The following is a 16,452-nucleotide window of genomic DNA, read 5'->3' as shown; positions in this document are numbered from 1 at the left end:
CCCTCTGCTTTCAAACAAAAATCATTCTATCTTCCTTCATTGGTGCTTTTTATCACCTCTCAAATATGCGTAGATTTTTTCAAAAATACCAAATTACCAAATAATTGCATTTTTGTAAAGGACATGTTAAATTAGATTCAGAGCGATGATCAAAAATTCCAGTGCAAAGTTGTTGCTTAACAGAAATATGAAATGTTTTACTTCTACTCTTTGATCTATTACATTATATTTCATTTTAAAAAATAAATATGCAATTCTCCTTGACTAAAAAATTGCCTGTGACAAATTTTCACGGTCAATTAGGGTTGTGCCGATAGACGATAGTATCGTGTATCGACGATCTTCAGACATATCGCCAATGGCAGGCTTTCATGGGGATAGTCATGACGATAGTTGGCGAATGGTTATTATTATCATCATGGTTTCATCCTCATTGCATGCGTTTCCTCGCATGAGGGTTTGTGGGCTTCAATTTACGCGGAGAGCTTGTAGAGAGAGAATTCCGTCTTGCACGTACCTGCACTTAATGCGCGCGTATTGGACTCCTTCTAGCACTAAATCCAGCTGCGCTTCTGTCTGTCTCACGTGCACGCGCTCTCGCATCTGTCGGAAGTCTAAACATAAACTAAAGTAGTAATCCTTATGTATTTGTTCAGTTTAATGCATTTCATGCGAGCTGAGGCAAACTTTACTTTTTGTTTAAAATATGACCCGCTGCATATTGGCGCCTCTCTCTCACTCTCTCATTTGTAAACTACTGCCCCGCCCCGCCCCCCGATACTATCGAGAGTCGCCGATCTCACAGGCTGACGATAGGACGACCTCAAAATGTGGCATATCGCCCAACACTACGACGACTATTCGCAACAGCACTAATTTTCACGCACATTATTGTTGCTTCACTTTGCCCCGCCTTTCTGAAACATGTTGATTTTTACAAAGCTCACTGTGAAAAATGCGATGTTGTCTGATTGGCCAGCTAACCAGTGCGTTGTGTGGAAAGTTACGCCCCTTACTAAATTTGAAATATCAGCTCCCAAAGCAATAACGATTGTGGCAGTGGCAACAATACTTACAGCAAGAATAAAAGTTACGTCTTTTTTGGCGTATACATTTGGGCGTTGTTATGCAAATCTTCTCGCAGAGTGATTTAGAAATGTGGGGGTGTGCTTGAATAAAGCATTTTTAAAAAGAATATCTTTTTGGGTGTAAGGCTTTAATCTTTGCAACTTTAAGGATCTTCTATATGCACAAACAGCTGTAATACACCAAAAATAGGAAAACATGAAATCGCATCATATGACCCCTTTAAAGCTATTCAATAACAGTAATATGTAACTTATGATTTTATGGTGAATGTATGTGAGACAAATTTTATCAGGAAGTCTAGGAATTACTGAAGTGTTAGTTGGTGTCTGGTTATGCAAATGTGTTGTTATTTTGGGCGCTTCGAATTACGGCATCAGGTTGCTGTACGCAAAGCGCACTCATCTTTGCGCGCACACGCATTCGCTCTCGCAACAGTTCCTGGAACAGTTGATGAGAAGGAAGTGATAGAAAGAGGAAACGCACAGGTTCCAGATCATTTCAACAGCTCAATTGATGCGTCTCATTTATGGACCAATACTATCTCACCGTCTAGTCACACGATTATAACACTCAGGCAAATGGAGTTACAAAACATTGTATTTTAGCAAAGAGTGGGTTTCTGAAGAGGTTGCACAATGAGGGGTCCACTCAATATAAAATGCATATACTCAAGCGCCATCTGCTGGTGTGTACTGTTTACTGCGTGCGTATGATCAGACTGGGAAAACTACTCTGTTAGACATTCCAGGTCATTTTGTATTGTACCTTTTTAATATAGTTTATATACACTAACATTCAAAAGTTTAAGGTCACTTATTCTAAATTAAGTTAAAAATACATATCAATAAAGAATAACTCGAATAAATAAATCAAAACAGTTATATTTTAGCATCTTTAATATCATCATTAGCTCAGAATATGTAAACATGTACTCTTGGCATTTTATAATCCAGCTTTTTTAGTTTTAAGAACTATTTTTACAATTACATGTTAGTTTTGTAATAAACGATAATTAGTCTACAAAACTAATTTAAAACATCTAAGCATACACTTTTAAATCAAAACATTTTTCAGTCTGTGATAAACTTTTCAGTCACCTGTTATTAATCTTTTCATCAGAAGTGTATATTTTTTTATATAAATGTAAATATGACTTTATTAAAATGTTTGTATGTTTGATAGCCCCTACACTGTACATTTTTTTGGTTGCACTTAAATTTTGAATTTACTATTCATTTCAACTTTCTTGACTAGTAAGATGTTGCTGTAAATAATAAAAATTAAGTTGCATTTTTTAATTTATAGTAATTCCTCACTAGTCAAGAAAGTAAAAATTAATTGTAATTTCAAACTGATTAACTGGAATACTGGAGTATAGCATGTTGTTACCATAGCTTTATTTGGACATGTATAGTTTACTTTTTTGGGTAACACCATGTTATTTTTTATATTGTGAAGTACCATACATTTACATATGTACATACCATGGCACATGGCTCTTCAACAGGGGGTCCGGGAACCCCTGCGGGTCCTGGTGGTATTACTGGGGATCCTCTAAATAATATTTGAATGCAAACTTTATTTATTTACACTGCAACAAAATGATTTTCAAGAAGAAAAAAAATCTTAGTATTTTTGTCTTGTTATTAGTAAAAATATCTAGAAATTCTTAAATTAAGATGCTTTTTCTTGATGAGCAAAACACCCCAAGAAAATGTAAGTCTAGTTTTTAGACCAAAAATATCAAATTTAAGTGATTTTGTGCATAAAACAAGCAAACAAATCTGCCAATGGGGTAAGCAAATTTTTCTTGAATTTAGTGTTTAAGAAAAATATTCAAGATTTTTTTCCTTCCTCCATTGTTAGATTTTTTTTGCTTGTTTTATGCACAAAATCACTTAAATGTGATATGTTTGGTCTAAAAACTAGACTTCTTTTCTTTGGTCGTTTTGCTTATCAAGAAAAGGCATCTTAATTTAAGAATTTTTAGATATTTTTACTGAAAACAAGACAAAAATACTCCGAATTTTTTCTTGAAAATAATTTTTTGCAGTGTATTTCTTTCTTTATCATTAAATATAAGGTTAATAATAAAATAAAGGCCATAACTTTCTCATGATAAAATCTATTCATTTAAATTAAAATGTTATGTATGCCAAAAACATTTTTAAAATAACTTTGTAATGTAACCATCATAACAAAGTATGTGTTATAAATAATAATAAATACAATTTAATTTAATTTAATTTAATACATGTAATGGGGGTCCCTGCAACTCCTCTCTATCCATTAAGAGGTCCTTGGCCTGAAAATTGCTGAAGACCTCTGCCATAGCATATGAATTGGTATGCAATTCATATTTTATTAGTATAGGTCAAGATACCTTGGTATATTTCAGATCTCATACCATCATAGTGTTTCCACAGTACATTTTGCAAACTGATTTATGTTTATTCCTGTTTTAACAGCACTACACTAATGACGCAGATGGATTATGTACCAGACTCATCAAACCTAAACTCATGGAAGGGACCGTGGCAGCCCAAGATGAATTTTCAAGAAGTAAGGAAATATTTAAAACCCTGTGAACTCATCCCATTTAGCAAATCATGTAGATTTGAACCCAATTTCTCAAGATTTGGGATTTGTTTGATGAATCTTACGTTTCTGCAGGTGGGTGGGCTCTGCATAGGAAGGAACTGAATCTTCAACAGAAGATTGGAAAGGGAGAGTTTGGGGGTGAGATTTTATATTAATGCTTGCTTTTTTGCGTTTTATATTTTTATATGCTATTAATGTTAAAATACACTGTTTAACCTGCGGATGGATTATAAAACTACTCTCTCCTCCAATGGCTCTCAGATGTGATGGTCGGAGACTACAGAGGCCAAAAAGTAGCGGTGAAGTGTATCAAACATGATGCCACAGCGCAGGCCTTCGTCGCAGAGGCTTCTGTCATGACGCAATTACGGCACTGAGACTTTTTTTTATACTATGTCTTATGCTAACTGCACTAAACGACGGCATAAAATTTTTGCTCAAAAAATGTTTATTATTGCATGCAGGCAATTACGGCATGATAATTTAGTGCAGATGCTGGGCGTGATTGTGGAGAAGGGAAGTCTCTTTATTGTCACGGAGTATATGGCCAAGGTTGGTTGTTTTTTATGATGTCACAATGCTTCAACACACATGATGGATTTAAAGTGTTTTTAGTAAATATTTCGTTTTTTTTCCTTTCAGGGCAGTCTAGTGGACTATTTACGCTCAAGGGGACGCAGTGTTATCGGTGGAGATCGTCTCATTAATTTCTCTATGGACGTTGTTCTTTCTTTTTATTCACTTATTAGATTATTGTAATCTCTATTAGATCAATAATTTTCCCTTATTTATTTTCAGGGACGTGTGCAAGGCGATGGAATATCTGGAGGCTAATAACTTTGTGCACCGGGATCTCGCAGCACGTAATGTTTTGGTGTCAGAAGATAACAAAGCTAAAGTCAGCGACTTCGGCCTGACCAAGGAAGCTTCGTCTACTCAAGACACGGCCAAACTCCCGGTGAAGTGGACTTCACCCGAGGCCTTAAGGGAAAAGGTAGCTCATCTGCTTTTCATTTGCATGTTTAAACATGTAGCGTAGGTTTAATGGATGCATTTAAATGTTCCCTTCTTATCTTTCCGACATGTCTGTCTGATAAACAGAAGTTTTCCACTAAGTCAGACGTATGGAGCTATGGCATCTTACTGTGGGAGATCTACTCCTTTGGTCGCGTACCATATCCAAGAATTGTAAGTCAAAGAAAACTTATTTGTGTCATGTCAGTAATAACGACTTTTATTTTGTTTATAAGTATATTATAAATATTGAGTTTTTATTTTGGCTTTTTTATTTTTAAGTAATCAGATAATAATTAATTATCTTATGCATGTTAATATTAATAAATTATTTATAACTATATGCAAATTATTAGAATGAAAATTAATAAAGGTTTTTGTATGTGGCGGCTCGTGACTTTTTTTCCGAGGAGGCACGAATGTGAAACTCGTCATTGTCGTGTGTGTGTTTTGTGCGTCATGTGAACCTATGTGCATTGCGCGTCATGTCAAAATACGTGCCTGCTACAGACGTAAGGGTTTATGATAAAAAAGACGCTCGCGTTTGCTAGATACTGGCTTAATCTCGTGTGTAATCAGAGTTTAGTGTTAACAGGGTTCTCACGGGTCCTTGAAAGTTTGCGAATCTGGGGAAAAAATTCAAGGCCCTGGGAAGTTTTTGAAAATATACATACATAGATACAGGTCGTTGAAAGTGCTTGAATCTATTTTATGCAAAAAGTTTTATGGAAAAAATCCATATTATTCCCTGTGTAGTGTAGGATAGTATCATAAAATTCTAGACTTTTAAGCACACATGCTAAACTGTTCGGTTTAAATGCTTATATCTTCTGTATGCGAATGTTGATTCATACCAAAATGCTCTTTTGCATAGTTGTGTTTGACACATGAAAACATCTCGGGTTACGCATATAACTGTTGTTCCCTGAGAAGGGAACGAGACGCTGCACCTCCTTTGCCATACTTCCTGCGTCCCTGTAACGCCGTCTTTGGCAATATTTTAGATAGCGATATACTTCCTGGCTCCCGTGTCACTCTGTCTTTGTCGTTAAGCCTCACCATTGGTTGATTTTGATATTCACATTCAGACACACTTACCCCTGGAGGCGTCCCCAAAGTGTCACGCAGTGACGCAGCGCGAGTTCCCTCAAAAGGGAACTGTAACAATTTGTCTTAAAAGGTAACACAATGTAACCTTACTCTCACTTGAAATGTGTCCCCACATTTAGTCCTTGAATTTGAAGGTATTGGACCTGAAAAGTCCTTGAAAGGTCCTTGAATTTAAAGTTAACTAAGGTGTGGGAACCCCGTCCCTTTTATCATGAACCCCTTCGACGCATATGCAGCAGGCACATATTTTAACAATGAAGCAATTATTGTGCTGCAAAAACTATTCTTAAAGGGGACATATCATGAAAATCTGACTTTTTCCATGTTTAAGTGCTATAATTTGGTTCCCAGTGCTTTTATCAACCTAGAAAATGTGAAAAAGATCAACCAAGTAACTTAATTTTGGAAAACCATTCTCGGCAAGCATGTAAAAAAAAATAGGTCACTGAAATGTGGCTCCCATTGTGATGTCAGAAGGGGATAATACCACCCCTTAATCTGCACTTTCCAACCACGACACTGCCATTTGGTGCAGAGATCAGCTCATTTGCATTTTAAAGGACACACCCAAAAACGCCACATTTTTGCTCACACATACAAAGTGGCAATTTTAACATGTTTAATCAATTATCTATATAGTATTTAGAGCTAAAACTTCACATATGTACTCTGGGGACACTAAAGATTTATTTCACATTTTAAAAAAGCCTTGTGAAATGTCCATTTAATTTATATTAATTTCAGCATTTAGTAATATGTTTGTAAAATCTAGGGCAGGGCTTTTCCTAGTCCCAAACTAAAATGCATGTTGTCTTAATTTAAAAACATCTTGCACTTACATATCGTAATATATATATCAGTGCCATTGTTTCATCTTAAGATGCACACCACCAGTGATGTGTAAGGTATGTTTGTAAAAATGAACTTAAATGTCCTAATATAACTAATCCTGGATTAATCTAAACCCTGTTTGGGAAACCACCCAAGTTGTTTCCGTTAACATTAGTTAACGCACAGTGAACTAATCAATTGTATTGACAACTATAACTGTTGTAATAGTTTTGTTCATTGTTTGTTTATGTTAACAAATCTAAACCATTCTCTTATTCACAAATGATAATTTTGAATAAATTCCAGAAGATGGCACTGTTGGCTGCTTCAAACACATTCTCTTTCTCTTGTTACAGCCTCTGAAGGACGTGGTCCCGCGCGTAGAGCAGGGTTATAAGATGGACGCTCCGGACGGCTGCCCGCCGGTGGTGTACGACATCATGAAGCAGTGCTGGACTCTGGACACTGTGGTACGACCCAGCTTCAAAGAACTGAGAGAGCAACTGCAACATATCATAACAAATGAGCTCTATCAATGAAAGCAAATGAACTGAGGGAGGCAAAACCTAAACATCCCATCTGCCTCCACAGGACCACATTCTCATACAATCTGACCAAAATATATTCTTTAACCAGTGGACTGGAAAAACATGAGCGGAAATTTTCTTTTGCAAGCACATTCGTTTTTTTTATTGTTTTCATGCCTTTATTTTTTTCTATTGTTCTTGGGGAGGCTGGCCTTCTCTATAACAACCTGAAACCTTGATTGATAAGATGCAGCCTCCTCCAATCGCCTTCATATGCTCTTCCATTGTGGACACATGATTGGTGTAGCTACCTGCTGTCATTCCCTATAGTCTAAGCAGTTAATAAAAAAGATAGTAAGTATAAAATTATTATAACACAAAAAATGGGTAATATTTTCTTTAAAAAGGCTCAAAATTTGGCTCGTGTGCATGTGATCATCCCAAACGTAAGATTGAAGTAGCCAATAGCAGCACAGGTTGGATACAGATCTGACTGCAATCTAATGTATTCCTCGAAGTCAGTTTGAGCCGTTTTAGATTTTGAGCTTAATGTGAAGTTGATGCTCAAAGATTTAGCCAAACCCATCTGTATACATGTCTATGTAAACATTATCATTAGTAACTTGAAAAAAAAAACTGTACAAACAGTTAAAAGGTAGCTAAATGGAAGAGTTTTCTATGTCATTGTGCCTTCACACCACAAAAGACTTTTAAATCTTTTTAGCAGTGCATTGTTTAAACTCTCGGATTTAATGATATCTTGCTTATCTTCCCAAAAAAGGGATTTTGCGACGCAAGAACTCATCTCTTTTATGTAAAACCTGGTTTTTGACCAGTTGTGGTTGCCACAAGTAATAACCAACGGGACATTTTGTCGGTTTCCTGGGTTCGTTTCTAGTCCCGCCCTCATTGGTTTACAATTCCACTGCATAATTCTACACGTAACTATATTAAACATTAAATATGTTTCAACTGGCTGTGAATCTTTAGCGTCGCACGTAATTTTTACTGTTAAGTGTTGAAAGGCAAATTATCTGCGTGTGACCCTCAGAGCTGAAGAGATGAATATAAGTGTTTTAGGCCACACGTTGCCTTTAAATAGAGAAGAGAGGGTTGCTTAAAAGGAAACTGAGAATTTTTTATTATTCAAAATTTAAAAAAGTTGTACGATGATATGAATATAGAACTGAGAAATATTTGTTATGTGAGCTGGTTGGACTGTGCATGCTGTGTTACAAGCCTTTATTTTACTCGCAGTGCTTTTGATATTTTCTTTGCTGCCGTATTTCAGATAAAATCATTCCACTGAAACCGTTTGATAAAAACAAAAGGTAAATGACAAAAAACATAATAAAATGGCTGGAAAAATATATGCTTTGTGTGTTTATGTGTTCTTTAAGGGATAGTTCACACATAAATATATACTTTATTCTTTGGAACACAATAAAAGATGCAAAAGCTGCTAAACACCAATTTCGTCAAAAATGGGATAATGATATTGAACGAATGCTTGTTACATATATTATATGTTCAAAACCGCTTAAGTTCATTTATAAATACTGCTTTGTTGGCAGAATCGGCTAAACGCTACGTCGATTTAATTTTTTTTTAGCAAAGTCCTCCAAGTGAAAGATTAAAGGTGCAGTGTGTAATTTTAGAAGGATCTCTTGACAGAAATGCAAAATAATATACAAAATGATATAATCAGGAGTGTACAAAGACCTTTCATAATGACCCGTTATGTGTTTATTACCTTAGAACGAGACATTTTTATCTACATACAAAGAGGGTCCCCTTACATGGAAGTCGCCATTTTGTGACACCATTTTTCTACAGAAGCCCTTAACAGACAATTTTTTTTACTAAGTTGTCTCCGACGATGGCATGTTTGTCCGGTGGCAGCTACCGTAGCTTCTCTATGTGTTTCAAAAGCAAGGGGTGAGCATTGGACTACGCCGTTGGTTGCAATTCGCAACCTCACCACTAGATGCCACTAAAATTTACACACTGCACCTTTAATTGGATGAACGATGGCATGTGAAAGGACCGTGGATCACATTCAAACTTTGGTCCCCTGTGAGTACTTGGACCCAAATACAACCTTAAAGGGGACATTTCATAAGACTTTTTTAAGATGTCAAATAAATCTTTGGTGTCCCCAGAATATGTATGTGAAGTTTTAGCTCAAAATACCATATATATTATTTATTATAGCATGTTAAAATTGCCACTTTGTAGGTGTGAGCAAAAATGTTCAGTTTTTTAAAATGCAAATGAGCTGTTCTCTGCATTAAAATGGCAGGGATGTGTTTGGATAGTGCAGATTAAGGGGCGGTATTATCCCCTTCTGACATCAGAAGGGGTGCCAAATTTCAATTACCTATTTTTTTCTACATGCTTGGAGAGAATGGATTACCAAAACTAAGTTACTGGGTTAATCTTTTTCACATTTTCTAGGTTGATAGAAGCACTGGAGAACCAATTATAGCACTTTAACATGGAAAAAGTCAGATTTTCATGATATGTCCCCTTTAAAGTCCCCTAATGTCTGGTTCAGTTTTTTATTTTTACATTCTGACCTTCATTTACAAGGTTTCTAGTTGCATCTTTGGTGATTTTGCAACTCTTTCTTGTCCAAAGAAGTGGATATTTTTAAAAGTGGAGGTTTTTGCCAAAAAAAGCTTGTTACATGTTAAATTCCAATGAAATGACTAAAGTGACATTTGTTAAAATGAGGGATTTTAAATACTGCCTAATAACCATTTTATTGCCATTAAAGTGAAATTACTTAACCTAAACATAAGAGCCTGATAAAAAAGCTTATTTAGAAGAAAACCAAGAACATCCGTTTGGGAGTAAATAATAACACAATGGGTGGACTTTTTGGGTGAACTATCCCTTTAAATGTCTTTCAGTGTAATGGTATTCAAAGGTCAGTCAAGGAAACTCATCCCCACATCCCCAGAGAGGAAATGCATCATCTACACACAAACAGGATCTTTGCCAAGGTTTTGGTGTGACTTGTTGAAAGTACCTAAATTCTAAGATATGCTGTGTATACAGTTTAATACAACATCACCTTCATCAGTATATGGTACAGTATGGCGCTCTGGTCTATGTATAGAACATTGTATTTCTTCATTGTATCAGCAACATGATATTTGAAGATTCAGGATGCATTCAAATGCACTCAGCTGGAAATCTAAACCACTAAAATGCTGTTTTGTGATTTTCAACAAAGATTAACCAAGTTAAGGGCTAAAATTTAAGCAAATATGGTGACTGGTTTTAGATCTGTTTATATAAAGGAGAAGGATTTAATATTTCTTAAAGGGACAGGTCACCCAAAATTAAATTTCTCTTCTCATTTACTCACAGACTTGGAATTGGTCCAGTGTTTCCCATACATTGATTTAATCGTGACGCACCGCCACGGAATCAACACTGGCCGCCACGAATAGATTTTCCATGATTCCCATTTACATTTACATGTATATTTTACTGTTTAAAACGGCTTAAATTCATTGTTGCGAGCGCTCAGCGCGCCCCTCCCTCTCTGTCTGTCTCTCTCGTGTCACGTGCAGCACTTCGACAGCGCGCGTCTCTCTCTCTCTTTTGACAGTGAAAAGCTGGCGGTGCTTGAATGTCCGTTTCTCCGTAGCTATACTTTCTTTTTCGCGTAAACATCACCAGTCACGGATGTTACTGACAGAGAAGACGACTGATCTAGTTTATCCCATAACATTCCCATATATAAATAGCGTGTGACGTCAGGGATGTCATCCCTGCTGAAAAAACAATAAAACCATTATAGAACATTCTAATGGTTTTATTGGGAATTTTATTGGTTCTAATGGAATATGGCCCACAACACACTACAGTGTAATTTTGATGTTTCAAATGTAAAATCTAAGCACATTTTATTTTGATTTCCTTTTTTAGTACGACATAGTACTTTCCCTTAAAAGTGAGCTCAGTGAACTCTCAAATTTGTTCATTTAACAAGAAGATGAGACTTCAGCTTCCCTCGGGCGTCCTGGATGTCACCATGCATGTGTCACTGTTTGCTGTTCTGTGGCCTGTTTGGCGCACTTTGCCAAAGGACAGTAAAAAGTATCTGATTCAGCCATTTTGTTTCAAGAAAACTATCTAATATGTGTTTTCACCTCACAGTGGTGACGATGGTATAATAGTAGCCTAGATATTATCTTTAATGACTTATTTATTAAATCTCTCCTTCTCCCACTTTCAATTGAATGCACTGTAAGTTCCTTCAGATAAAAATGCCTAAATGTAAATCAAAAACATTGCATTTTGCAGAAAAACCAATGGCATATGGTTTGGGTGTGGCTATCTGATTGTCCAACCAATGAAAGACTGGGGGTGGTATAGCTTTACTAGTCAGAAAGGTGACACATATTTTACTAAAAAGGTAAAAAGAGTCTTTTATCTCTATGACACGCAAAGCGTTCGTGCTTCCCTTAAGGAACAACAGAGCAACATTAACTAACATGTTAACATTAATTCTTGAAAATATCAAAGTTCCTCAAGCTGTAAGTTCAGATGCGATGCACGATGCTCGTCAGCCCCCATTCGAATCTCTACTATGACATTTGGGCTCATCCCCGGATCCTGACTTCACCCACGCTGAGCCTAAGGGAACTCGAGTGCCAGTGTAAATCCTAATCAGCAGGAAAAGAAGCGGAATCAAGATGCTCTGACTCCTATACAAAAAGTATTGTGCATCCTGTTGGCTGCTCTAGGAAGAGTATACACTCTCCGAAAAAAAGGTATATGAAGGTACAAAAGTTATCCCTGGGGCAGTACCTTTTCAATAAGTACACTTTTGTACCTACATATTGCTACCTTTAAGGTACACACTGGCAGTGGCGGCTGGTATAACTGCTCATCCGATGGGTGCTAATTCAAAATAAGTGTTCGGAGTGTCATGTGTGTTGCTTGCATTTTCAAAATATGTGTTTGTTGCGTCATGTGAACCATGTGCATCACGTGTTTTGTCAAAATATGTGTCTGCTGCACACGCGTCAAAACCGTTTATGATTAAAGAGTAACTAAACCCCAGTTCAGAGCCTGACTCCACCCACTGGCAATATTTGAAAAATGCAAGAAAAGTGGGCAGACCCTAACGGAGATAGAGGGGACGAACTGAGCTCGTACCAAGGGTGTGGGGAGATCATAACATCGACGTGGTGAGCTTCAAATTGCTTACGTAGGGTCGTACCACTTACGTCACGTGGTACTGCAACATTCAATAGGAAAATTCAACTGCAGTAGCCACCGTTCAACCTGAAGAGGGCAGCACTTGGGTGATTCTCACGAAACCATTGAAACACCACGGCACTAATGATTTTAGCTTTAAAATGTGTAATATAGTAACATTAAAAAGCATCAGAATTAACACAATACTGTGTTCTACCTTGCACAATGTGTGATTTCAACATAAGAATTTATAATTGTAAATTTTATCTCATTTTCTGCTGAAATTCTCATTACCGCAATGTGTCCGGCTGTGTTTGAACATGCGTTATGTTGTAATTTAATCAAATTAACACAAAAATATTAAGAAAAAAAATAAATGGATGTTTTGCTAGACTACTTTAGATGACAGAAAAAATATTTACTGAATATTCATGTATAATAATAATGAAGAAAAATTAGGAAAATGATGTGTCCATGCCTGATGTTCTCATTCTCCGCAACACTTTTTGAGAACAGTTTAAGCACACATACAGAATTTTAATAAAGTTTGATTTTGAGTGACCAAGAAAATGGACCAGTTACTTCAAGATGGATACCAGGTAAGATCATTTTTTTTACAGTTAATTTGAAATATTGTCTTGTCAGAATGCTTACACGACATTTTGATTATCATTACCGCAACAGATGCTTATTAAATGTAAATTTAATTAATAGAAGCATAATACTTTGATTTTAAATGGATGTGCAGAATCTCCAAATTATGTTCTTTCAGGTTTGTCATGTCATTTTGAAAATATGTCAGTGTTGATGTTTTCTGACTGTTGCGGTAATGAGACTAATTTTTTTAATTATGTTACAAAAAGTGTTAAATGATAAGTAAAAGTTTTTAAATTAATGTTCCCATTTAGTCCAGACTTTGTTTTTCAATGTCTGGTGGGAAAAAAAGTAAATTTAAGCAATTTTTACATTTTCATGCTTGACATTTTACAACCAAGTTTTCGTGAGAATCACCCACTTAGACGTTTTTACACCATATTGTAGCATTGAAACACTTTATACCCAAATGTCAAAAAAGTTACTCAAATCAATGAACAGCACTTATAAAGCCCCATTCTTACAGATCATTAACTATAAAAAGTTGGTTTAGGGTTTATTTACTCTTTAAAGAGACGCTCCCGTTCACAAAATTATTCACTTATTTTGACATAACACGTAATGCACACAGGTTCACTCGACGCGCTGAACACATTTTGAAATTAGGGACCACACACATGATGGGCTACAAACATGTTGTGACGAACTTCGCATCGAGCGCCCTCAAAAAAAGAAGTCACCAACCGCCACTACACACTGGTACCTTAGAGGTGCATACTGTTACCTCAAAAGGTACATATCTGTACCTAAATAGTACATATTAGGACCTTTTTAAAAGGTACAGTCCCAGTGACAAAAAGGTACTTTTTTACCTTTTCCTAAGAGTGTATGTATGGGATGGTGTACCTGTATGATGTTCTAGAGATGTATCTTAAAGGTATAGTTCACCCCATATTTTACTCACCCTTAACCATCCTAAGTGTATTTGACCCTTCTTTCAGCCAAACACTGTCAGAGTTATATTAAATAAAATTCTGTCTCTTTTCAGCTTTTTAATGGCATTGGATAGTGCCCTATTAATAAAGTGTATCCATCCATCAAAAACGAACCTATATGGTTATTGACCTAAATGACAATGTTTCTTTTTTAACGTTGGGTCAACTCTCTCATAAACATGCATTAGTTAATAAAGTTTAAAATATAAATGTTTTCTTACAAAGCTTTTTTAGAGCTTTAATAATGAGGCACTATTGAATGCTATTATAAACTTTAAAGTGCACCTATTTCATTGGTAAAAAAACAACATTATTTTGTGTATTTGGTGTAATACAATGTTTTTGTGCGGTTTATGGTTAAAAACACATTATTTTCCCCATATCATAGCGAACATTTTTGTAGCTCCAGATTTCACTTTCTTCCTGAAACGCAGAAATTTGAAAAGCTCTGTGTCCCTGATTGGTCAGCTAATCTGTACGTTGTGATTAGCCTGAACACCTCTGACGTCAGCCAGAAATCTGACGCTCCTTACCATGTTTGAAAAATTTGGTCGCAATGCTGACAGGAGTTAACTTAAAGAGGGGGTTTAATGGTATTTCAAGCATTCTGACTTATTAACACAGTTATAGAGTTGTTTCCTCATGCTAAATGTAGACAAAGTGTCAAAAAAGCAGTTGGACGTGTTACAGAGTATTTCTGTGCCGAATGCACTTCGTTCAAGTTTCGGAAAGTTTTTTTCGATTACAGGTCCAACTGACGTTTCAGGAGTTTTCTATACGTATCACTTCTTTATATGGGCACTTCCCCCGGAAAACCCCGCCCACCCGTCAATCAGCGGGAGACGCTAGAGCTTGCAAACATCTTATCACGCCACTCAGCTTTGTTTATTTTCAAAACTCAACAATGGCAGAAGAAGAAGTGTGTTTTTGGATGTAAGGAGAAAAAATCCAGCCTTATGAAAACAATGGATCTAGTTTATTTTCCGGGGTAGCAGTGGAGTTTTGCGTGTGTGTTTGATGCGCTGGATTTTCCCAACCGGGTCACGAGTTGCATGCAGTAAGTAAGACTTTGTCTTATGTTGGAAATAGGCGCGTGCATATTATATAAATGACACGAACATGTAGTGAATCATAAGTTATAAGAGTTCTATAGTGTTGCATGACTCGTACTCGCTCCACCCGCGGTAGTAACTCCTCCTTCTTCATTTTTCGTACGTTATCGGAAAGATTCAGTAAAGCGAATCTTTCTTTTATAAATCTGATTAAACTAAAGACTCTTCGGAGATATAAAGGATGTCATACTACTCTATAGGTACTCCAGATTAACATCAGAAATGCAGAAACAGCGTGTGTTACGTGAGCTTTAAAGGCTGTGAGTCAAAGTGGGAGGAATTATGATAATGTCGGTCTTTTCTACATCATCAATCCCAACTGTTGCCCACAATCCGTGTGTTTGTTGTAGTCCAAGAAAAGAGGTTTATGTTGAAGACAATAACTCGCGTCATCGTTTACTTTGGGATTTGTACCTTTAGCATATCGTTAACATGTACTAATACACACTTAAACACCAAAAGAAATGTAAAAACGTGTATCGGACAATATGTGCTCTTTAATAGTTATGAGAGTGGGGATATTATTGAATGTAACTTTGTGTTTGGCTGAAAGAAGGAAGTCAGATACACCTAGGATGGTTGAGGATGAGTAAAATATGGGCAAATTTTATTTCTTGGGTGAACTATTACTTTAATCCAATAGTTAAAAATAATACAAAATAAAGTACACTTTACATAAAATTATATTTTATTATGTATTGTTATTATTTATTTTTTATTTTAATGTTTTACTGTATGTGATGATAACTGTTACATATTGATTTACAAAGTAGATTTGATTACATTATATCAGTTACTGAATTACTGTAGAGTTATAAACCCCAAGATACAAGGACACCAAAAGGACATCCTATAATGTCACATAGTCACAGTATTTTTAACAGTGAATTAAACATGACTTTTCAGTGCATGGACGCCAAATGCAATGCAAGATATATTTTTGTTCTTCACTGGATGTATTAGGACAAATGCAGCTGGTCATGTTTAAAACATGTATGATAATGCATTCAGCATCGTGTCTCTGAATAAACTCTCATTTCATCTGAGACATTAACATGTGAAAACAGCTGGAAGTGAGGAAGATGAATGTTCACAGCAAATGTAAATATGAAAATTGCATTCGAACGCGACAAAACATTGACTCACAGGTCTCCTCAGGAAAGGTTATCACATCATCTGAAGAGGTTGCTTACATTCTCAACAAGCAGAATCTAAACAATTCAAAACAAAGACATCATTAGCAAATATATATTTTTATAATGCTAAAGGAGATTTCTCACTGGATAAAAAAATGATATTAATATTCATAGAAATTATGATGCAATGCTCATTTTCCCCCCAAGCTTTCAAATTTGTTTT

General features: G+C 36.0%; 1 protein-coding gene across 2 annotated transcripts in view; it reads left to right on the top strand.

Annotated features, from left to right (window-relative positions):
* csk (C-terminal Src kinase) overlaps positions 1 to 8,542 on the top strand; it is a 34,909-nt gene extending 26,367 nt beyond the window's left edge. For both annotated transcript variants that reach the window (XM_073868743.1, XM_073868744.1), the window contains exons 6-13: positions 3,558 to 3,651; positions 3,763 to 3,828; positions 3,952 to 4,051; positions 4,155 to 4,242; positions 4,333 to 4,412; positions 4,495 to 4,684; positions 4,792 to 4,878; positions 7,002 to 8,542. In XM_073868743.1, coding sequence (XP_073724844.1) covers positions 3,558 to 3,651; positions 3,763 to 3,828; positions 3,952 to 4,051; positions 4,155 to 4,242; positions 4,333 to 4,412; positions 4,495 to 4,684; positions 4,792 to 4,878; positions 7,002 to 7,184 — 888 coding nt within the window. In that variant the 3' untranslated portion in view covers positions 7,185 to 8,542. The remainder of the gene's footprint in view (positions 1 to 3,557; positions 3,652 to 3,762; positions 3,829 to 3,951; positions 4,052 to 4,154; positions 4,243 to 4,332; positions 4,413 to 4,494; positions 4,685 to 4,791; positions 4,879 to 7,001) is intronic.
* Positions 8,543 to 16,452: the final 7,910 nt, after the last annotated feature.

The sequence above is a fragment of the Misgurnus anguillicaudatus genome, chromosome 6 (genome assembly GCF_027580225.2).
Source record: "Misgurnus anguillicaudatus chromosome 6, ASM2758022v2, whole genome shotgun sequence".
NCBI classification, from domain to species: domain Eukaryota; kingdom Metazoa; phylum Chordata; class Actinopteri; order Cypriniformes; family Cobitidae; genus Misgurnus; species Misgurnus anguillicaudatus.
Note: the sequence above shows the minus strand (reverse complement) of the source record. Positions and strands in the feature narration are given on the sequence as shown.